Raw genomic sequence first — 25,545 nt, forward strand, 5'->3', positions numbered from 1 at the left:
TAATTTCTGTTCTTTTACATTTGCTGAGGAGTGCTTTACTTCCAAGTATGTGGTCAATTTTGGAATAGGTGTGGTGTGGTGCTAAAAATAATGTATATTCTGTTGATTTGGGGTGGAGAGTTCTGTAGATGTCTATTAGGTCAGCTTGGTGCAGAGCTGAGTTCAATTCCTGGATATCCTTGTTAACTTTCTGTCTCATTGATCTGTCTAATGTTGACAGTGGGGTGTTAAAGTCTCCCATTATTATTGTGTGGGAGTCAAAGTACCTTTGTAGGTCTCTAAGGACTTGCTTTATGAATCTGGGTGCTCCTCTATTGGGTGCATATATATTTAGAAGAGTTAGCTCTTCTTGTTGAATTGATCCCTTTACCATTATGTTATGGTCTTCTTTGTCTCTTTTGATCTTTGTTGGTTTAAAGTCTGTTTTATCAGAGACTGGGATTGCAACCCCTGCTTTTTTTTGTTTTCCATTTGCTTGGTAGATCTTCCTCCATCCCTTTATTTTGAGCCTATGTGTGTCTCTGCACATGAGATGGGTCTCCTGAATACAGCACGCTGATGAGTCTTGACTCTTTATCCAATTTGCCAGTCTGTGTCTTTTAATTGGAGCATTTAGCCCATTTACATTTAAGGTTAATATTGTTATGTGTGAATTTGATCTTGTCATTATGATGTTAGCTGGTTATTTTGCTCATTAGTTGATGCAGTTTCTTCCTAGCATCGATGGTCTTTATAATTTGGCATGTTTTTGCAGTGGCTGGTACCGATTGTTCTTTTCCATGTTTAGTGCTTCCTTCAGGAGCTCTTGTAAGGCAGGCCTGGTGGTGACAAAATCTCTCAGCATTTGCTTGTCTGTAAAGGATTTTATTTCTGCTTCACTTATGAAGCTTAGTTTGGCTGGATATGAAATTCTGGGTTGAAAATTCTTTTCTTTAAGAATGTTGAATATTGGCCCCCACTTTCTTCTGGCCTGTAGAGTTTCTGCTGAGAGATCAGCTGTTAGTCTGATGGGCTTCCCTTTGTAGGTAACCCGACCTTTCTCTCTAGCTGCCCTTAACATTTTTTCCTTCATTTCAAGTTTGGTGAATCTGACAATTATGTGTCTTGGAGTTGCTCTTCTCGAGGAGTATCTTTGTGGTGTTTTCTGTATTTCCTGAATTAGAATGTTGGCCTGCCTTGCTAGGTTGGGGAAGTTCTCCTGGCTAATATCCTGCAGAGTGTTTTCCAACTTGGTTCCATTCTCCCCGTCACTTTCAGGTACACCAATCAGATGTAGATTTTGTCTTTTCACATAGTCCCATATTTCTTGGAGGCTTTATTCATTTCTTTTTACTCTTTTTTCTCTAAACTTCTCTTCTCGCTTCATTTCATTCATTTGATCTTCAATCACTGATACCCTTTCTTCCACTTGATCGAATCAGCTACTGAAGCTTGTGCATGCATCACGTAGTTCTCATGCCATGGTTTTCAGCTCCATCTGGTCATTTAAGGTCTTCTCTATGCCGTTTATTCTAGTTAGCCATCTGTCTAATCTTTTCTCAAGGTTTTTAGCTTCTTTGCAATGGGTTCAAACATCCTCCTTTAGCTCAGAAAAGTTTGTTATTACTGATCATCTGAAGCCTTCTTCTCTCAGCTCATCAAAGTCATTCTCCATCCAGCTTTGTTCCATTGCTGGCAAGGAGCTGCATTCCTTTGGAGGAGAAGAGGTGCTCTGATTTTTAGAATTTTCAGCTTTTCTGCTCTGGTTTCTCCCCATCTTTGTGATTTTATCTACCTTTGGTCTTTGAGGAAGGTGACGTCCAGATGGGGTTTTGGTGTGGATGTCCTTTCTGTTTGTTAGCTTTCCTTCTAACAGTCAGGACTCTCAGCTGCAGGTCTGTTGGAGTTTGAAGGAGGCCCATTCCAGACCCTGTTTGCCTGGGTATCACCAGCAGAGGCTGCAGAACAGCGAATATTGCTGAACAGCAAATGTTGCTGCCTGATCGTTCCCCTGGAAGCTTCGTCTCAGAGGGGTACCCGGCCATGTGAGGTGTCAGTCTGCCCCTACTGGGAGGTGCCTCCCAGTTAGGCTAGTTGGGGGTCAGTGACCCACTTGAGGAGGCAGTCTGTCCGTTCTCAGATCTCAAACTCCATGCTGAGAGGACCACTACTCTCTTCAAAGCTGTCAGACAGGGAGAATTAAATCTGCTGAAGTTTCTGCTGCCTTTTGTTCAGCTGTGCCCTGCCCCCAGAGGTGGAGTCTACAGAGGCAGGCAGGCCTCCTTGAGCTGCAGTGGGTTCCACCCAGATCAAGCTTTTCTTTGTTTACCTACTCAAGCCTCAACAATGGCAGACGCCCCTGCCCCAGTTTCGCTGCCTCCTTGCAGTTTGATCTCAGACTGCTGCACTAGCAGTGAGGGAGGCTCCTTGGGCGTGAGACCCTCCCAGCCAGGCGTGGGATATAATCTCCTGGTGTGCCGTTTGCTAAGACCGTTGGAAAAGTGCAGTATTAGGGTGGGAGTGTCCCGATTTTCCAGGTACCATCAGTCACAGCTTCTCTTGGTTAGGAAAGGGAATTCCCCAACCCCTTGTGCTTCCTGGGTGAGGCGATGCCCCACCCTGCTTCAGCTCACACTCTGTGGGCTGCACCCACTGTCCAAGAAGCCCCAGTGAGATGAACCCTGTACTTCAGTTGGAAATGCAGTAATCACCCGTCTTCTGCGTCGCTCATGCTGGGAGCTGTAGACTGGAGCTGTTCCTATTCAGCCATCTTGGAACCCAGTTTCCCCACTTTGCCAATATTTTAACCAGTTTATTTTACAGTCTTTTGCCTATTTTTAGTTGAGATATTTATTTTTTTATTATTGAGTTTCAAGAGTTATTTATATATTCTGGATATATGTCATCTGTCAAATAAATGTTTAGTCAGTGTTTTCTTTTTCTTTGTACCTTGCCTATTCATTTGCTTAATAATGCCTTTTGATAAACAGATCTTTCAAGTTTTGATGTAGTCTAACTTATTAGACATGTTAAGAATATTGCTTTCTTTGCCCTAAGAAATCTTTGCTGACCTTCAGGCCATGAAAGTACCCTCCTACGTTTTCTTCTAAAGGCTTCAGATTTCAAGATTGTATGCCTATAACCCATTTAAAATTAATGTTTGTATATGATCTGATGTAAGGGTCAAGGTTTGTTTTTTTTCTTTCCCATATGAATATCTGGTTATTCCAAATCATTTGTTGAAAGACTTTCATTTCTCTCCATTGAATTTTTTGGCATCTTTGTTGAAAATTAACAGTCTGTACATTTAGTCTATTTCTAAACTATCTATTAGATTCCACTGATCTCTTTGTCTATCTTAAAAATAATACCTCATTGTCTTAATTACTATAGCTTTACAGCAAATCTTGAAATCAGGCATTCTAAATCTTCCAATTTTGTTCTACTTTCTCAAAATTGTTGGGTATTTTGATGTTCACATGCATTTTACAAGCAGTATGTAAAAGTCTACTAAAAAATACTGCTGGAATTATGATGGTGACTGAATCTCTAGATGAATTTGGTGAAATCTGACATTTTAAAAGCATTAAAACATCCAATCAGTGAATATGGTACATATGTATTTACTTAGGTCTTCTTTCACTGGTCTCAGTAATGTTCAGTACTGTTCTCTGTATGGGTCTTGCACACATTTTGTAAAATTTATCCCTATTTAATGGATTTTTATGCTACTGTAAATGGTATCATGTTTTAAAATTAATTTTTCAATTACTAGCTGTTAGCACATATAAATAAAATTGATTTTTGGCCATTGACCTTGTATCCAGTGACTTTGTGAAATTCATTTACTAATCTTGTAGTGACTTTGTAGAAACCTCAGAAATTTCCATGTAGATAGTTATGTCATTTATGAAGAGACAGTTTTATGTATTCCTTTCTCATTTGTATATATTTATTTTTGTTGCCAGAACCTCCAGTACAATGTTGAATAGGTGTGGTAAGAGCAGACATTGCTTGCGACACTGCCTTTCATCAGTAAATAGGATGCTAACTGTAGGTATTTTGTAGATGTTTTTTATCAGATTGGAGAAGTCCTCAACTATTCCTAGTTTGCTGAAAGTTTTTTTTTTAATCATGAATGAGTGTTCCATTCTGTCAAATGCCTTTCTGCAACTATTGAGATAATTATATTATTTTTCTCCTTTATTAGTTGATACAGTAAATTACACTGATAGCCTCAAATTTTAAACCAACCTTACATTTCTGATAAATCCCATTCCTGATAAATTGTTTGATGTAGTATGGTTTTTATCATGTATTAAAATCTAGATTAGATTTACTAATACTTTATTAAGAATTTTATATTTATACTCATATTCATAGGGATATTGGTCTGTAATTTTCTTTTATTATAATGTCTTTGGTAGGATTTGGTATCAAAAACCTACTTGAAAATTGTTTTCACTCTTCTATTTTTTGTGGAAGACTGGTATTATGTCTTCCTAAAGTGTTTGACAGAATTTACCAGTGAAATCATCCAGATCTGGATTTTTCTCTAGGAGATATTTTAATGACAAATTCAACTTCCCTAAAAGATATATAAGAAATTTGCCCATTTTATCTACATTTCAAATTTACTGGCATGAAGTAATCCATCACAGTCCCTCCTTCCTTATCTTTTTAATGCTTGTATTATCTACACTAATGATGTACTCTTTCACTCTTGCCTGCAGTGAATTTTACTTTCTCTCCCTTTTTTTGTGGTCAGTTCTGCTAGGGCTTATCAGTTTTATTGATATTTTCAAATAATCAACTTTTGACTTCATTTAATTGTTTCTCCTATTTATTTGATATGTCTTATTCTAATTATTTCCTTTTGTCTACTTTCTGTGAATTTAATTTGCTCACTTTTTCAGTTTCTAGATAAAAACCTAGGTCACTTCTTCTTTTCTAAAATAAACATTTAAAACTCTAAATTTCCCTCTAAGAGCTGCTTTATTTGTACCCTACAAATTTTTATGTTTTATGTCTATCATCATTCCATTTAAAATAATTTATCATTTTCCTTGTGATTTCTTCTTTGGCCCATGAATTATTTACTAGTCTGATGTTTAATTCCCAGATAGCCAGGCTTTTCCAGATATCTTATACTTACCTGCTCCTGATTCAATTCTACTGGAGTGAGAGAACATATTCTGTAAGACTTCAGTCTTCTGAAATGTATGGAGACTTGTTTATGGCTCAGCATGTAGTCTATTTTGGTAAACATTCTATGTGAATTTCAACAGAATTTATAGTTGCAGATATAGTGTTCTATAAATATCAATTAAATCAAGGTAGTTAATAGTGATGTTCAGATTTTCCACATCCTTACAGATGTTTTAATAGTTGTTCTATCAGTTGTTGAAAGGGGGATATTATAAGTATAGCATTTTCTATTGCTCATTTTATCAAGTTTTCGCTTCATTTATTTTGAAGCTCTATTATTAGCATAGCTAATTGTTATATCTTTTTAATGAATTGACACCTTTATTATAAAATGCCCCTACTGATCTTTAATACTACTTGTCTTATATTTGTTATCAAAATTGTCATTTCTTATTAAAATTGTCACTCCACTTCTTATGCTTACTATTGGTGTGATAGTATTTCTTTCTTTCATCTTTTTCCTTTAAACCTCTTTGTGTCTTTATACTAAATACAATGTGTCTCTTGTAGTAGCATATGGTTTGCCCTTGATTTTTTTAATATAGCATGACCATTTCTGCCTTTTTATTAAAACATTTGTCCATTGACATTTAATGTAATTATTGATATGCTTGAGTTCAGATCATTATGTTATTTGTCTTCTATTCATATCTGTTTTTTTGTTTCTCTGCCCTTCCTTTGGAGTTTATCACAGTTTTTTCATATTCCACTTCATTTCAATTCCTCTACTGACTTTTTTGCTATTGTTATGGACTAGATATTTGTATTCCCCCAAAATTCATATGTTGAAATCCTACCTCCAGTGTGATAGTATTAGAAGGTACGGCGTTGTGGGAAGTGATTAGGTCATAAAGGTGGAGCCTTCATTAATGGGATTAGTGTCACATTGTAAAAAGCATCCCAGAGAGCTCTCTTGTCCCTTCTGCCATTTGAGGACACAATGAGAAGTTGGCTGTTTATGAACCAGGAATCAGGGTCCCACCAGACACTGAATCTGCCTGTGCCTTGATTTTTTAATTCCCGGTCTCCAGTACTATAACAAATAAATGGGGGGGGAGGAGCCAAGATGGCCGAATAGGAATAGCTCCGGTCTACAGCTCCCAGCGCGAGCGACGCAGAAGACGGGTGATTTCTGCATTTCCATCTGAGGTACCGTGTTCATCTCACTAGGGAGTGCCAGAGAGTGGGCGCAGGTCAGTGGGTGAGTGCACCGTGCGCCAGCCGAAGCAGGGGCGAGGCATTGCCTCTCTCGGGAAGCGCAAGGGGTCAGGGAGTTCCCTTTCCAGGGGTGACAAACGGCACCTGGAAAATCGGGCCACTCCCACCCGAATACTGTGCTTTTCCGACGGGCTTAGGAAACGGTGCCCCAGGAGAATATAGCCCACCCCTGGCTCAGAGGGTCCTACGCCCACGGAGTCTCGCTGATTGCTAGCACAGCAGTCTGAGATCAAACAGCAAGTCGGCAGCGAGGCTGGGGGAGGGGCGCCCGCCATTGCCCAGGCTCGCTTAGGTAAACAAAGCAGCCTGGAAGCTTGAACTGGGTGGAGCCCACCACAGCTCAAGGAGGCCTGCCTGCCTCTGTAGGCTCCACCTCTGGGGGCAGGGCACAGACAAACAAAAAGACAGCAGTAACCTCTGCAGACTTAAATGTCCCTGTCTGACAGCTTTGAGGAGAGCAGTGGTTCTCCCAGCACGCAGCTGGAGATCTGAGAACGGGCTGACTGCCTCCTCAAGTGGGTCCCTGACCCCTGACCCCCGAGCAGCCTAACTGGGAGGCACCCCCCAGCAGGGGCAGACTGACACCTCACACGGCCGGCCAGGTACTCCAACAGACCTGCAGCTGAGGGTCCTGTCTGTTAGAAGGAAAACTAACAGAAAGGACACCCACATCAAAAACCCATCTGTACATCACCATCATCAAAGACCAAAAGTAGATAAAACCACAAAGATGGGGAAAAAACAGAGCAGAAAAACTGGAAACTCTAAAAAGCAGAGTACCTCTCCTCCTCCAAAGGAACGCAGTTCCTCACCAGCAACGGAACAAAGCTGGATGGAGAATGACTTCGACGAGCTGAGAGAAGAAGGCTTCAGACGATCAAATTACTCCGAGCTACGGGAGGATATTCAAACCAAAGGCAAAGAAGTTGAAAACTTTGAAAAAAATTTAGAAGAATGTATAACTAGAATAACCAATACAGAGAAGTGCTTAAAGGACCTGATGGAGCTGAAAACCAAGGCTCAAGAACTACGTGAAGAATGCAGAAGCCTCAGGAGCCAATGCGATCAAATGGAAGAAAGGGTATCAGCCCTGGAAGACGAAATGAATGAAATGAAGCGAGAAGGGAAGTTTAGAGAAAAAAGAATAAAAAGAAACGAGCAAAGCCTCCAAGAAATGTGGGACCATGTGAAAAGACCAAATCTACGTCTGATTGGTGTACCTGAAAGTGACGGGGAGAATGGAAACAAGTTGGAAAACACTCTGCAGGATATTATCCAGGAGAACTTCCCCAATCTAGCAAGGCAGGCCAACATTCAGATTCAGGAAATACAGAGAACGTCACAAAGATACTCCTCGAGAAGAGCAACTCCAAGACACATAATTGTCAGATTCACCAAACTTGAAATGAAGGAAAAAATGTTAAGGGCAGCTAGAGAGAAAGGTCGGGTTACCATCAAAGGGAAGCCCATCAGACTAACAGCTGATCTCTCGGCAGAAACCCTACAAGCCAGAAGAGAGTGGGGGCCAATATTCAACATTCTTAAAGAAAAGAATTTTCAACCCAGAATTTCATATCCAGCCAAACTAAGCTTCATAAGTGAAGGAGAAATAAAATACTTTACAGACAAGCAAATGCTGAGAGATTTTGTCACCACCAGGCCTGCCCTAAAAGAGCTCCTGAAGGAAGCACTAAACATGGAAAGGCACAACCGGTACCAGCCACTGCAAAATCATACCGAAATGTAAAGACCATCAAGACTAGGAAGAGACTGCATCAACTAACGAGCAAAATAACCAGCTAACATCATAATGACAGGATCAGATTCACACATAACAATATTAACTTTAAATGTAAATGGACTAAATGCTCCAATTAAAAGACACAGACTGGCAAATTGGATAAAGACTCAAGACCCATCAGTGTGCTGTATTCAGGAAACCCATCTCACGTGCAGAGACACACATAGGCTCAAAATAAAAGGATGGAGGAAGATCTACCAAGCAAATGGAAAACAAAAAAAGGCAGGGGTTGCAATCCTAGTCTCTGATAAAACAGACTTTAAACCAACAAAGATCAAAAGAGACAAAGAAGGCCATTACGTAATGGTAAAGGGATTAATTCAACAAGAAGAGCTAACTATCCTAAATATATATGCACCCAATAGAGGAGCACCCAGATTCATAAAGCAAGTCCTGAGTGACCTACAAAGAGACTTAGACTCCCACACATTAATAATGGGAGACTTTAACACCCCACTGTCAACATTAGACAGATCAACAAGACAGAAAGTCAACAAGGATACCCAGGAATTGAACTCAGCTCTGCACCAAGCAGACCTAATAGACATCTACAGAACTCTCCACCCCAAATCAACAGAATATACATTTTTTTCAGCACCACACCACACCTATTCCAAAATTGACCACATACTTGGAAGTAAAGCTCTCCTCAATAAATGTAAAAGAACAGAAATTATAACAAACTATCTCTCAGATCACAGTGCAATCAAGCTAGAACTCAGGATTAAGAATCTCACTCAAAACCGCTCATCTACATGGAAACTGAACAACCTGCTCCTGAATGACTACTGGGTACATAACGAAATGAAGGCAGAAATAAAGATGTTCTTTGAAACCAACGAGAACAAAGACACAACATACCAGAATCTCTGGGATGCATTCAAAGCAGTGTGTAGAGGGAAATTTATAGCACTAAATGCCCACAAGAGAAAGCAGGAAAGATCCAAAATTGACACCCTAACATCACAATTAAAAGAACTAGAAAAGCAAGAGCAAACACATTCAAAAGCTAGCAGAAGGCAAGAAATAACTAAAATCAGAGCAGAACTGAAGGAAATAGAGACACAAAAAACCCTTCAAAAAATAAATGAATCCAGGAGCTGGTTTTTTGAAAGGATCAACAAAATTGATAGACCGCTAGCAAGATTAATAAAGAAAAAAAGAGAGAAGAATCAAATAGATGCAATAAAAAATGATAAAGGGGATATCACCACCGATCCCACAGAAATACAAACTACCATCAGAGAATACTACAAACACCTCTACGCAAATAAACTAGAAAATCTAGAAGAAATGGATAAATTCCTCAACACATACACCCTCCCAAGACTAAACCAAGAAGAAGTTGAATCTCTGAATAGACCAATAACAGGAGCTGAAATTGTGGCAATAATCAATAGCTTACCAACCAAAAAAAGTCCAGGACCAGATGGGTTCACAGCCGAATTCTACCAGAGGTACAAGGAGGAGCTGGTACCATTCCTTCTGAAACTATTCCAATCAATAGAAAAAGAGGGAATCCTCCCTAACTCATTTTATGAGGCCAGCATCATCCTGATACCAAAGCCTGGCAGAGACACAACAAAAAAAGACAATTTTAGACCAATATCCTTGATGAACATTGATGCAAAAATCCTCAATAAAATACTGGCAAACAGAATCCAGCAGCACATCAAAAAGCTTATCCACCATGATCAAGTTGGCTTCATCCCTGGGATGCAAGGCTGGTTCAATATACGCAAATCAATAAATGTAATCCAGCATATAAACAGAACCAAAGACAAAAACCACATGATTATCTCAATAGATGCAGAAAAGGCCTTTGACAAAATTCAACAACCCTTCATGCTAAAAACTCTCAATAAATTAGGTATTGATGGGACGTATCTCAAAATAATAAGAGCTATCTATGACAAACCCACAGCCAATATCATACTGAATGGGCAAAAACTGGAAGCATTCCCTTTGAAAACTGGCACAAGACAGGGATGCCCTCTCTCACCACTTCTATTCAACATAGTGTTGGAAGTTCTGGCCAGGGCAATTAGGCAGGAGAAGGAAATCAAGGGTATTCAAGTAGGAAAAGAGGAAGTCAAATTGTCCCTGTTTGCAGATGACATGATAGTATATCTAGAAAACCCCATTGTCTCAGCCCAAAATCTCCTTGAGCTGATAAGCAACTTCAGCAAAGTCTCAGGATACAAAATCAATGTACAAAAATCACAAGCATTCTTATACATCAATAACAGACAAACAGAGAGCCAAATCATGAGTGAACGCCCATTCACAATTGCTTCAAAGACAATAAAATACCTAGGAATCCAACTTACAAGGGATGTGAAGGACCTCTTCAAGGAGAACTACAAATCACTGCTCAAGGAAATAAAAGAGGATACAAACAAATGGAAGAACATTCCATGCTCATGGGTAGGAAGAATCAATATCATGAAAATGGCCATCCTCCCAAGGTAATTTACAGATTCAATGCCATCCCCATCAAGTTACCAATGACTTCACAGAATTGGAAAAAACTACTTTAAAGTTCATATGGAACCAAAAAAGAGCCCGCATCGCCAAGTCAATCCTAAGCCAAAAGAACAAAGCTGGAGGCATCACACTACCTGACTTCAAACTATACTACAAGGCTACAGTAACCAAAACAGCATGGTACTGGTACCAAAACAGAGATATAGATCAATGGAACAGAACAGAGCCGTCAGAAATAATGCCACATATCTACAACTATCTGATCTTTGACAAACCTGACAAAAACAAGAAATGGGGAAAGGATTCCCTATTTAATAAATGGTGCTGGGAAAACTGGCTAGCCATATGTAGAAAGCTGAAACTGGATCCCTTCCTTACACCTTATACAAAAATCAATTCAAGATGGATTAAAGACTTAAATGTTAGACCTAAAACCATAAAAACCCTAGAAGAAAACCTAGGCATTACCATTCAGGACATAGGCATGGGCAAGGACTTCATGTCTAAAACACCAAAAGCAATGGCAACAAAAGCCAAAATTGACAAATGGGATCTAATTAAACTAAAGAGCTTCTGCACAGCAAAGGAAACTACCATCAGAGTGAACAGGCAACCTACAAAATGGGAGAAAATTTTTGCAACCTACTCATCTGACAAAGGGCTAATATCCAGAATCTACAATGAACTCCAACAAATTTACAAGAAAAAAACAAACAACCCCATCAAAAAGTGGGCGAAGGACATGAACAGACACTTCTCAAAAGAAGACATTTATGAGCCAAAAAACACATGAAAAAATGCTCACCATCACTGGCCATCAGAGAAATGCAAATCAAAACCACAATGAGATACCATCTCACACCAGTTAGAATGGCAATCATTAAAAAGTCAGGAAACAACAGGTGCTGGAGTGGATGTGGAGAAATAGGAACACTTTTACACTGTTGGTGGGACTGTAAACTAGTTCAACCCTTGTGGAAGTCAGTGTGGCGATTCCTCAGGGATCTAGAACTAGAAATTCCATTTGACCCAGCCATCCCATTACTGGGTATATACCCAAAGGACTATAAATCATGCTGCTATAAAGACACATGCACACGTATGTTTATTGCAGCATTATTCACAATAGCAAAGACTTGGAACCAACCCAAATGTCCAACAATGATAGACTGGATTAAGAAAATGTGGCACATATACACCATGGAATACTATGCAGCCATAAAAAATGATGAGTTCATGTCCTTTGTAGGGACATGGATGAAATTGGAAATCATCATTCTCAGTAAACTATCGCAAGAACAAAAAACCAAACACCGCATATTCTCACTCATAGGTGGGAATTGAACAATGAGAACACATGGTCACAGGAAGGGGAACATCACACTTCAGGGACTGTTGTGGGGTTGGGGGAGGGGGGAGGGATAGCATTGGGAGATATACCTAATGCTAGATGACGAGTTGGTGGGTGCAGCGCACCAGCATGGCACATGTATACATATGTAACTTACCTGCACATTGCGCACATGTACCATAGAGCCTAAAGTATAATAATAATAATAATAATAATAAAAAGAAAAAAAAAAAGAAATAAATGTTCATTGTTTATATGCCACCCAGTCTGTGGTACTTTGTTTTAGAAACCTAAACTAAGACAGCTATACTTTGTTGCATTATTTTGTAGGGGTTGCTCTAAGGAGGATAGTATGTATCACTAACTTACCAAACTCTATTTAAGTGTTAATATTGTACTATTTCATATGTAATGTAAAAATGTTACAACAAAATAGTTATATTTACTCCCCTGTATTATAGAGATTATAAACTCTATAATAGCAATTTGTTTTCCTTTAAGCAGCCATATATACCCTTTTAAAATTAAAAGAAAAATATATCGCCTTTTTAATTCATCTCAATATTTACCATTTCCAGTGCTTTTCATTGATCAAAGTTTCCATCTAATGCCATTTTCCTTCAGCTTGAAGAAATTCCTTAAGTATTGCTCAGGGTACAGCTTTTGAAGTCATGTTGTCTTCATTTAATAAAGATTTTTGCTGCATACAGAATTCTGGGTTGATGGTTTATTTTTGTTAGCATTTTATAAATGTCATTCCTTTGTCATCTGACCTTCACTGTCCTGATACAAGGTCAGCCATCATCTGTGTCACTGTTGTGCAATGTGACATTTTTTTCTGTCTGCTTTTAAAAGTTTTTTTTTATCTTTGGTTTTAGCACTTTGACTAAGATATGACTGCCTACATATGGTTTTGTGCCTATCTTGCTTTGGATTTGCTGAGGGCCATGGATCTGTGAGTTTGTTTTAAGTGTGATAAATTTTTGAGAAATTTCTCAATTAATTTTATTTGCCCAGGTCAGGCACGGTCACTCACACCTGTAATCCTAGCAATTTGGGAGGCTGAGGCAGGTGGATCACTTGAGCCTATGAGTTCAAGATCAGCCTGGGAAACGTGGCAAAACCCTATCTCTACCAAAAATACAAAAATTAGCCAGATGTGATGGCATACTCCTGTAGTCTCAGCTACTCAGGAGGCTGAGGTAGGAGGATCACCTGAGTCCAGGAGGTTGAGGCTGCGGTGAGCTATGATCGCTGCACTGCACACTCCAGCCTGGGTGCCAGAGTGAGACTCTGTCTCAAAAACAAAAATTTTATTTGCCCTATTCTCTCTCTCTTCTTACTTGGGGACTCCAATTACACACTTAAAAACACTTGTTATTGTTCTACAGGCTACTGAGGCACTATTCCTTTCTTTTAAAAACTCTTCTGTGTACTTCTGACTAGATAATTTCTACTTACCCAGCTTCCAGTTTACTGACACTTGATTCATTTGTCTTCAATCTACTATTAGGACCATTTGGTTTTGGTTTTGGTTTTGGTTTTTAAAGACATTTTACTTTTCAGTTCTAGAACTTCCATTTGATTATTTTCAGTTTCCATTTCTTCACTGACATTCCCCATCCGATCTTTCATTATGACCATATTTTCCTTTCTGTCTTTGAAGATGTTTGTAATAGCTGCATAAAAGACTTTATCTGCTAATTCTAACATCTGCGTTATTTTGGTGTTATTTTTTATTGACTGATTTTTATACTATTGATTGACATTTTTGTTGTCTTCTGTTTGGGGCTAATACAAAGAATGTTGCTATGAATATTTTCGTACCTTTCTCCTTACTCTACCTAGGAGTAGAAGAGCTGAATTATAAGATATATGAATCTGCTACTTTTATATAGAATATCAACCGTTTATGAAAATCCTTACTTGACTTAATTTTTAATCACATTTACATATTTTTAATTTCAAATACTATTAAAGGAAGGTATAAGATTTTTATGTTTCCTCCCAAAAAGCACATAATTAATACAACGAGAACTGCTGTTTTCCATTCATAATTCAAAAACTATTTATTGAATACTTACTGTCAGTCATTGTTCAAAGACATAGGAATAAGATTACAAAATATGGCTCTAATATCAGAAGCTTACACTGTAAGGCTTTAATTTGTTTTATACAAGTAAATGGTTCTCAATCCCCTTCTGCAGCAGGATAATCACACATAGAGCTTTTTAAAATGTAGATTCCAAGAATCCATTCCACTTATTCAATTTCACTTTTTAATATGGAAATAGGGAATATGACTACACACAAAGAGCTCATGCATGCACATATATTCTTAAGCTGCTTGAATCCAAGCTTAAGAATATATATGCATGCTAAATCACAGATGTGTACTCTATTACAACAAAAGAATTGATCTCCTCTATTTAAAAAGATAACAACCTTTCAACTTTTCAATTTATACTGTATAAACAAGTGGAATAAAATGTCTAAATTCTCATCTATTAGTATTTAAAAAACAAAAATAAAGATGCCAAATACCTTTATCTCATAAACATTCAGTTGCTTGCTTTCTGCTGTACCTTTTTTTTTCAAGGCCTTATTCTGTTAAAAGTAAAAATAATTATATTTAGTACTAAAGTTATTCAAACTTACCTTGCCACTGACTTAGACTTAAATTACTAAAGGAAGGGAAAGCATTATCCTCTAAAACTGTGGTGAAAATATCAGTTTGATTTTGAGAATATTTATAAAAATACATACCTCCTGCTGAAGTTCTTCAATATACTTGTTTTTATTTTCAACTTGTTTCCTTAAATTGTTACACTAAAAAATTGTGAGAAATTATAGCTATTTTATTCAGTATACCAGTCAAAACAGGCAATTTCAGACTAATAAAAATATTGCATAAAGTACTGATAAAGGTCACTTCAAAATCATGGTAATTCCATTAATATAAAAATTATACTAAAATCACAAATTTCAATAAAGATCATCTAAATACAAATGCAATCATAGCTCACTGCAACTTCCAACTCCTGGGTTCAAGTGATCCTCTCACCCCGGCCTCCCAAAGTGCTGGGATTACAGGTGTGAGCCACTATGCTCAGCCTCAGTATCTCTTTTTTTAAAAAAAATTATCTTTGTATGTGAAGTGATTAATATGTTAACTAGCATGATTTAATCATTTCACAATGTATACATATATCAAAACATCACTTTGTATACCATAAATATATATAATTTCTCTCAGTTAAAAAAATCATTTTCATGTTATTGCTTATATGTCAACATTCATCATTCTTATCTTTGCAATGTTTTATCAGCTTTCCCAGTTTATCTCAAATTTTTTAAATTGTCTTGTATATAAACATTTATAATCCCTTAAATATAGCTTTCACAAACATTTATTAACTCTGAACTTTGCAACGATCCAATGAGATAGAAAGGATAGGTATTATCTCCATTTGAGAGATGAGGAAACTAAGGCTCAGATAGATAAAATATATATAAAATAAAAAATGTCTGAACTAAGGTAGCAGATTGGGGGAAGAAAAGTGTAATGAAATTCAAGGTCACACAAAATATCTGGGAAATATTTACAAGCTGGATTCTTTCTGGGAAACTGTTTTAACAGGTAAGTTGAAATCCAAATATGGAAAACTGAAATATGCTAAAAATTTGTCATGCATTTCATTTTTTTCCTTAAATCATCACTAATATTTTCTATATTGGCAAAATAAATTATGTTTTAAATTCTTAATGGAGGATTTTATTTTACATTAAAAATTAAGTTCATGTTTTTCTCCATTAACAAACAACAGGCTTAATGATCTGCAGTGGCCTCTGATACAAATTTTAAAGTAGTGAATTACATACCAAGTATTTAGCATATTAAGTTCATTTTTTTCAGGTTGAATTTAACTAATAAATATGAACTAAAAGAAAAATAGCTTTTCAGGGAGAAAAATGTGGTATAACTTAAAGAATGTAGAAGATCACCTCTACTACTTCTTAGTCATGTAACCTTTTGAAGGTTTTTATCCTTTGGAGGTCTGATTTCCCAATTTATAAAATAAGAGCAAATGACTTCTAGTTAAGTAAGATAATACATAGAAAGAACCTAGAATGCACTTGGTCTATTGTAAGCCCTTTAAAATGGTACCTTATCTCATCTCCTTGAACTATTCCAATAGTTTTACAGCTCTCAAAAGTGTAAATATAATTTTAACAATCCTCATGTCAAAATTCTTCAATGACCTCAAACTCCTAAATGTAGCTTAGGTGGCCTTAAATGATCCACTCTCATTTTTCCCCACCTTCATCTCTCCATGCTTACCTCTCCCTACCCTCATCTTTCCTCACTCTGCCCTCTACCACCACTACCTTAAACTCCATCTTTTAGTCACAATGAATTTTTTGTAGTTACTTAAATACGCCATGCTCTGATACTTTCAGGCTTACCCATATAATGTTTATGTTTTTTTAACTTAGAATATTATCCTCCCTGCTATACTTGTGTCCACCACCTGTCCTCCACTAATTCCTATTAATCTAAGGCTTCACATTGAATGTGACTTCTTTCAGGAAGCACGCCCTAGCTCAAGTTTGGATTAGATGTCCTTTCTATAGACTCTAATAATAGAGAACCTATGTTTTGGTCTGGCCAGCACCCTTTCCTGCAAGAATTCCTCTACTATAAAATCCACAGTAGCCCTGCTCTGTTCATGTAATTTGACGGGGGCTAACTCTATCTCTATGAGTCGACATGCAGCTCAGGCTTAGCCAGGTTACTCTATCACCTAGCCACAGTGATTGACTCAGGAATAAGTATGAACTGAACTAGGCCAGAGTCCTCTCCAAGATTTTTTTAGAACTTTCAAGATGACTTTTAATAGCTTTCCAACTGATTCCAATGCCTTTTATCTCTCCCCATTCCATTCTCAAATATTAAAAGGTGTCACCTCCTCAATAAAAAACTTTAATTAGATCACTACTCTCTACCAAATAAATGAAATCCAAACGTAACACCCAGAACACTGCCTGGCACATAGCAGATGGTCAATAATATTTGTTGAATGAACGAAAAAACACAATCAAAGACCTCAAAATCTAGATCAATCTTCCACTTTGGCATAATTTTCTTCCACTCTGTATAATATATACCATAATCATGTCACATATCTTGTACTATTCCATTTTCATGACACTCTTCCCTAAAAACCTTATTATCTTAATTTGATATCATATTCACCAAAGCATGACACAAACTTATTAAACAATTTGTCATCCATATATTTTATATTACTGAAGTATGAGCCTTTTATTTAGCCTAAAAAATGTTAAGTCTACATTAAATATTGAACACATGTTAAAAGAAAATCAGAATTATGCCACTATTTCTTCTAGATATAGGTAATAGATTAATAGTAAAATAATCCAACTTTTCCTAGATATTTAAGGTTGATGGCTGATGACAGTCTCTAGATCACTATTATTTATACAACAGTATACTTCCCTTTATTTTAGTTTAGACATATGGTGTTGCTTTTATGATTTGAAATTTTGTGATACAATCCATTATTAAATATAACATACATTTTCTTCACTCTTGTCCAATTTACATTTAACTTCATCTCTTTTCTGTTTTAGCTCTTCTCTCACATATTCCAGTTCATTTCTAAAAGAAAATGGAAGAGTGACATTATACTAAAAATTATTAGGCCTAAAGATCTCAAATAACTCGAAATAAGGAAGTCTTAAAGACCACATTCTCTAACCAAATGTAAAAAACCAAAACTGAATACTTCAGAATATAAGTACAAACAAGAGCCCCCAAATATGTGGAATTCATCTAAGCTACTAATGGATTAAACAGAAACTTAAAATATAAAAACAAGTTGTTTAGAAAATAATGAACATGGAAACACTACATATCAAACACTGTATCATAAATTCATCATTGTGTTCAGAAGTAAATTGATGGCTTAAAATGTTTTTATAGTTTTAAAAAAGAGAAACTAAATATCAAAATACAAAGCAAAAGGGGCAGAGCTGCCCAAGGCCTTAGGAGTCCACCCTTTACAGCAGTGTTCCCTGGATGTGGCATATAGAGTCAAAGGAGATTATTTTGGAGCTTTAAGATTTAATGACTGCCCTGCTGGGTTTTAGATTTGCATGGAACATAAACTAAATTCTTCTGGCTGATTTCTCCATTTTGGAATGGGAGAATTTATCCATTGTATCTTGGAAGTAATTAACTTGTTTTGATTTTACAGGTGGAGGGGACTTGCCTTGTCTCAGATGAGATTTTGGCTTTTGGACTTTTGAGTTAATGGTGGAATGAGTTAGACTCTGGGGGACTATTTGGAAGGCATGATTGTATTTAGGAATGTGAAAAGTACATGAGATTTGGGTGCGGGGAAGTGCAATGATACAGTTTGGATATTTGCTCTCACCCAAATTTCATATTGAAATGTAATCGCCAATATTGGAGGTGGGGCCTGGTGGGAGGTGTTTGGGTCATGGGGGAGGATCCCTCATGGCTTGGTGATGTCTGCAATAGCGAACTCTTGCAACATTTGGATGTTTAAAAGTGTGTCCTCCCCACCACTCTTGCTCCTGCTTTTGCCATGTGAAGTGCCTCCTTTGCTTTCTACCATAAGTAAAAGTTCCCTAAGGCCTTCCAAGAAGCTGAGCAGATGCCATCACCATGCTTTCTGTATGGCCTAAGGAACTATGAGCCAATTAACCTCTTTTCTTTAAAAATTACCCAGTCTCAGCTATTTCTTTATAGCAATACAAGAATGCCTGGTAGACATGCCTATAAGATCTAGAAAACAACCTCAAAAGGGCAAATCTAAGGGTCATTGGCCTTAAAGAGGAAGTAGAGACAGAGATAAGGGTAGAAAGTTGATTCAAGGGGATAATAACAGAGAACTTCCCAACCTAGAGAAAGATCTAAATATTCAAGGACAAGAAGGTTATTAGAACACCAAGTATATTTAAACCAAAGAAGGCTGCCTTAAGGCACTTAAAATCAAACTCACAAAGGTCAAGGATAAAGAAAGAATCCTAAAAGCAGCAAGAGAAAAGAAATAAATAACATATAGTATGTCTGGCAGCAGACTTTTCAATGGAAACCTTACAGGCCCAGAGAGGGTCATGACATATTTAAAGTGCTGAAGGAAAAAACTTTTACCCTAGAATAGTATATCCAGTGAAAATATCCTTCAAACATGAAGGAGAAATAAAGACTTTCTCAGACAAACATAAGCTAAGAAATTTCATTAACACCAGACCTGTCCTACAAAAAATGGTAAAGAGAGTTCTTCCATCTGAAAGAAAAGAATGTTAATGGGCAATAAGAAATCATCTGAAGATACACAACTCACTGGTAACAGTAAATACATAGAACATTATAAAACTGTAATTGTGGAATGTAACTACTCATATCTTTTTTTTTTTTTTTTTTGAGACAGAGTCTCACTCTTGTCACTCACTGCAACCTTCACCTCCCAGATTCAAGCAATTCTCCTGCCTCAGCCTCCCCAGTAGCTGGGATTACAGGCACCCGCCACCACGCCTGGCTAATTTTTGTATTTTTAGTAGAGACAGCGTTTCAGCATGTTGGCCTGGCTGGTCTCAAACTCCTGACCTCGGTGATCTGCCCGCCTTGGCCTCCCAAAGTGCTGGGATTACAGGAGTGAGCCACCATACCTGGCCTCGTATCTTAAGTAGGAAGACAAAAAGATGAACTGATGAAAAATAATAACAATTTTTCCAGACATAAACACAATAATAAAATACAAATAAAAACAACAAAAAGTTTAAAATCAGGGAAACAAAGTTAAAGTATAGAGTTTTTATTAGTTTTCTCTTTGTTTATTTGCTTATGCAATCAGTTAACTTGTCATCAGTTTAAAATAATGGGTTATAAGACATTATTTGCAAGCCTAATGGTAACTTCAAATAAAAAAAATACAACAAATAAACAAAAATGAAAAAGTAAGAAATTAAAATATACCACCAAAGAAAATTGTCTTCACTAAAAGGAAAACATGAAGGAAAGAAAGAAGAAAGAAGAGACCACAAAACAACCAGAAAACAAATAACGATATGGCTAGAGTAAGTCCTTACTTATCAATAATAACATTGAATGTAAATGGACTAAACTCTTCAATCAAAAGACATAGAGCAACTGAATGGATAGAAAAACAAGACCCAACGGGCAGTTGCCTAACAAGAAACACCTCTTCACCTGTAAAGATACACATAGACTGAAAATATAGGAATGGTAAAAGAAACTCCATGCAAATGGAAACTAAAAAAGAGCAGAAATAGCTATACTTATGCCAGACATTATGGATTTCAATACAAAAACTATAAAAAGAGACAAAAAAGGTCATTCTATAATGATAAAGGGATGAATTCAGCTAGAGAATATAACAATTATAAAGATATATGTACCCAACACTGGAGCACACAGATATATAAAACAAATATTATTAGAGCTAAAGAGAGATAGGTTCCAGTAAAATAATAGCTGGTAACTTAAACACCCCACTTTCAGCACTGGACAGATCACCCAGACTTTGATCATCCAAAGAAACATCAAGCAATCTGCACTTTAGACCAAATGAACCTAATATATATTTACAGAACATTTCATCCAACAATTGCAGAATAAACATCCTTCTCCTAAGCACATGGAACATTCTCAAGGACAGACCATATGTTAAGCCACAAAACAAGTCTTAAAACATTTAAAAAACTGAAATCATATCAAGTACCTACTCTGACTACAATGAAATTGAACTGAAAGTTAATAACAAGAAGAATGTTGAAAACTGTAAAAGTACATGAAAATTTAAAAATATGCTCCTGAATGGTTAGTGGGTCAATAAAGAGATTAAGAAGAAAACTGAAAAATGTCTTGAAACAAAGGATAATAGAAAGACAACATACCAAAACCTATGGGACACAGCAAAAGGAGTATTAAGAGGTGTGTTTATAAGTGCCTACATCAAAAAAGTTTTAAAAAGTCAAATAATCTAACGATGCATCTTAAAAAACTAGAAAAAGCAGAGCAAACCAAACCCAAATTAGTAGAATAGAAGAAATAATAAAGATCAAAGCAAAAATAAATGAAATTAAAGAAAACAATACAAAACATCAACAAAACAAAAAGTTGGTTTTTTGAAAAGATAAAATTGACAAAACTTTAGGAAGACGAACTACGAAAAAAAGAGAGAAGACCAAAATAAATTTAAAAAAAGGAGATGAAAAAGGAGACATTATAACCAATATCACAGAAATTCAAAGGATCATAAGAGGCTACTCTAAGCAACTACACATCAATAAATTGGAAAACCTAGAAGAAATGGATAAATACCTAGACACATACAACCTACCAAAATTGAACCATGAAGAAATCTAAAACCTGAACAGACCAAAAACAAGTAATGAGATCAAAGCTATAATAAAAAGTCTTCCAGCAAAGAAAAACCCAGGACCTGATGGCTTCACTGCTGAATTTTTCAAAACATTTAAAGAAGAATTAATATCAATCCTACACAAACTACTCCAAAAAATAAAGGAGGAGGGAATACAGCTAAACTCATTCTGTGAGGCAAGTATTACCCTGATACCAAAGCCAAATAAAGACACATAAAAAAAGGAAACTAAAGGCCAATATCCCTGATGAACATTGATGCAAAAATCTTCAACATACTAGCAAACCAAATTCAACAATACATTAAAAAGATCATTAATCATAACCAAGTGAGATTTATCCCACAAATGTAAGGATAATTCAACATATACAAATAAATCAATGTGATACATTATATCAACATGCTATAGGACAAAAACCATATGATCATTTCAATTGATGCTGAAAAGCATTTGATAAAATTCAACATCTGTTCATGATAAAAACCCTCAAAAAACTGGGTACGGAAGGAACATAGCTCAACATAATAAAAGCATATATGACTGACCCACAGTAAGTATCATACTGAATGGGGAAACACTGAAGGCTTTTCCTCTTAGACCTGGAACACAGCAAGGATGCCCACTTTCACCACTGTTATTCAACATAGTACTGAAGGTCCTAGCTACAGGAATTAGACAAAAGGAAGAAATACAGGGCATTCAAATTGGAAAACAAGTCAAATTATCCTTGCTTGCAGATGTATATTTCTTATACTTGGAAAAGCCTAATAATCTCACCAAAAAACTATTAGAACTAATAAGCAAATTCAGGAAAGTTTCAGGATAAAAGAATCAGTAGCATTTCTATATGCCAACAGCAAATAATCTGAAAAATAAATCAAGAAAGTACTCCCATTTACAATAGCTATAAATAAAATTAAACATCCAGAAATTAACCCAACCAAAAAAGTGAAAAATCTTTAAATGCAAACTATAAAACACTGATTAATGAAATTTAAGAGGACACACAAAAAAAGGAAAGACATTCCATGTTCATGGACTGGAACAATCACTATTGTTAAAATATCTGTACTACCCAAAGCAATCTACAGATTCAATGCAATCTCTATCAAAATACCAATGACATTCTTCACAGAAATAGAAGAAACAATCCTAAAATTTATATAGAACCACAAAAGACCCAGAATAGCCCAAGATATTCTGGGCAAAAAGAACAAAACTAGAGGAATCACATTACCTGATTTCAAAATCTGCTACCTAGCTATAGTACCCAAAACAGCATGGCACTAGCATAAAAACAAAAATATAGACCAATGAAACAGAACAGAGAACTCAGAAATAAATCCACACATCTGCAACGAACTCATTTTTGACAAAGGTGCCAAGATCACACATTAGGGAAAGGATAGTCTCAATACACAGTGCTGGGAAAACTGGATATCCATATATCCATATGCAGAAGAATGAAACTAGACCCCTATCTCTTGCCACATATAAAAATCAAATCAAAATGGATCAACGACTTAAATCCAAGATCTCAAGCTATGAAATTACTAAAAGAAACCATCAAGGAAACTCTCCAGGACATTGGACTGGGCAAAGATTTCTTGAGTAATATCCCACAAGTACAGACAACTGAAGCAAAAATAGGTAAGTCAGATCACATCAAGTTAAAAAGCTTCTGCACAGCAAAAAAAAAAAAAAAAAAAAAAATCAACAAAGGGAGGACACAACCCACAGCATGGGAGAAAATATTTGTAAACTATCCATCTGACAAGGGATTAATACACACAATATATAAAGGGCTCAAAAAACTCTATGGGAACAAATCTAATAATCCTATGGGAAAAAATGGGCAAAAGATCTAAATAGGCATTTTTCAAAAGAAGACATACCAATGGCAAACGGGTATATGAAAAGGTGCTCAACATCATTGATCGTCAGAGAAATGCAAATCAAAACTACAATGAGATATCATCTTACCCCAGTTAAAATGGCTTTTATCCAAAAGTCAGGCAATAACAAATACTGGCAAGGATGCGGAGAAAAGGAAACCCTCATACACTGCTGGTGGGAATGTAAATTCGTACAACCACTATGGAGAATGGCTTGGAGGTTCCTCAAAAATGGAGCTACCGTATCACCCAGCAATCCCACTCCTGTGTATACACCCAAAACAAAGGAAATCAGTATATCTAAGAGACATTTGCACTCTGTTAATTGAAGCACTGTTCACAATGGCCAATATTTGGAAGCTACGTAAGTGTCCATCAGCAGGTGAATGGATAACAAAAATGTGATGCATATACACCACGGAGTACTATTCAGCCATAATAAAGAATGAGATCTTGTCATTTGCAACAGCATAGATGGAACTGGAGGTCATTAGGTTAACTGAAATAAGACAGGTACAGACAGACAAACTTCGCATGTTCACTTATTTGAAGGAGCTAAAATTATAACAATTGAACTCATTAAGATAGAGAGTAGAAAGAGGGTTTCCAGGGGCTAGGAAGAGTAGTGGTGATAGAGGGAAATGGAGATGGTTAATGAGTACAAAAATAGAAAGTGAATCACATCTAGTATTTAATAGCACAAGGTGATTATAATCAATAATAATTTACATGTACTTTTTTTAAAAAGTAAAAGTATAATTGGGTTATTCGTAACACAAAGGATAAATGCTTAAAGTGATGCATACCCCATTTACTCTGATATGATTATTATACATTGTATGCCTGTATCAAAATGTCTTATATACCCCATACGTATATATACCTACTACGCACCCACAAAAATTAAAAATTGGAAATTAAAAAGAAACCTTAAAAGAAGCAATGGTAAAATCACAAAAGACAATCAAGTTTAATAAAAAATTGAAACCTTTCATATAATAAAAAGTTCTCTGAAGTTAAAGGAAAACAACAGGTTAGGGAAAATATCTGCTATAAATAAACCAGGTAAAAGATTAATATATTTTTAGAAGCTTAAGCAAATCAATAAAAAAAAAAAAACCTCAAAAGATTAGAGGGCAACAGGTATAAGCAGACAATTTTAAAAAGAAGAAATTCCAAAATCAAACTTGAAAGCTTCCAAAGCTTATCCAAAAAATAAAAATCACAAATCATATCAAAAATGACTTATCCTTATCTTTTAAATTATCAATAAATTAATAATACCCAATATCAATTAAAACATTTTAGGACCAGCATTTTCATATAATATTTGTTGTATTGCATGGTTTACAATGATACAACCTATTGGAAACTAACCATCAAGACACAGAAATCATTATTACTATGATCTAATTCAAAATAAGGAAAAAGTATTTATGTGCCAACATGTTTACTAGTATTATTTATGAAAATGAAAAACTAAAAAACATAAATATCCAAAAGTAAAAATGACTAAAATAATGTCATTACATCCACTTAAATGACTGGTAGATGGGCATTAAAATAGATGACTGTGAAAACACATAAAAACATTAATAATGCTAAAAATAACATTAAAAGGAAAAACCACATATAAAATTATATATGTATGATTATAAGCAATGACCAAATACATTCTTTAAAATATAGAGTGGGTACACCTATGGGAAGCTGACTTCCCTCAGTCCGGCACTTCTCATGGGGGCTGAACATGGTTCCCGCCATTCTATTACCCACTCTCCCAGGTGAGCCATGGATTGGCTCCCAGAAGGCCTTTGTAAAATCAGTAGCCTTCCTGCAGGCAGGTGGGAGCAACAGGGGCTTCAGCAGCTTCATTTTCCTGTCTTGCAGAGACCCTTGGTTACCACTGTGCTGCTAATAGGATAAGTACTCTGTTGCCAGATTACCATGCCTTTTATACAAAACCAAATTAACTTACCTAATACCTGACACTTCTTTGGGCTCTGAACTGCTTTCTCTCATCAAGCATGCTAGCACTCTAGACAGAATTCTAGAAATTTGGCAGATAGTGGAAGTCTTTAATTGAACTTACTCCTTATTTGACTGAAAGGAGTTTTAAATTCTGAGCTCCTGAGCTACTGACTAGC

At 36.3% G+C, this 25,545-nt stretch overlaps 1 protein-coding gene across 11 annotated transcripts in view; it reads right to left on the bottom strand.

Moving 5' to 3' along the window:
* The window catches only part of SYCP1 (synaptonemal complex protein 1), a 148,336-nt gene that overhangs the window by 60,335 nt on the left and 62,456 nt on the right, over nt 1-25,545 (bottom strand). For all 11 annotated transcript variants that reach the window (XM_054463152.2, XM_054463103.2, XM_054463120.2 and 8 more), the window contains 3 exons: nt 17,646-17,727; nt 14,811-14,873; nt 14,589-14,651 (listed from right to left, as the gene is read on the bottom strand). In XM_054463152.2, the coding sequence (XP_054319127.1) occupies nt 14,589-14,651; nt 14,811-14,873; nt 17,646-17,727 (208 nt within the window). The remainder of the gene's footprint in view (nt 1-14,588; nt 14,652-14,810; nt 14,874-17,645; nt 17,728-25,545) is intronic.

Source organism: Pongo pygmaeus, chromosome 1, assembly GCF_028885625.2.
Source record: "Pongo pygmaeus isolate AG05252 chromosome 1, NHGRI_mPonPyg2-v2.0_pri, whole genome shotgun sequence".
NCBI lineage: Eukaryota > Metazoa > Chordata > Mammalia > Primates > Hominidae > Pongo > Pongo pygmaeus.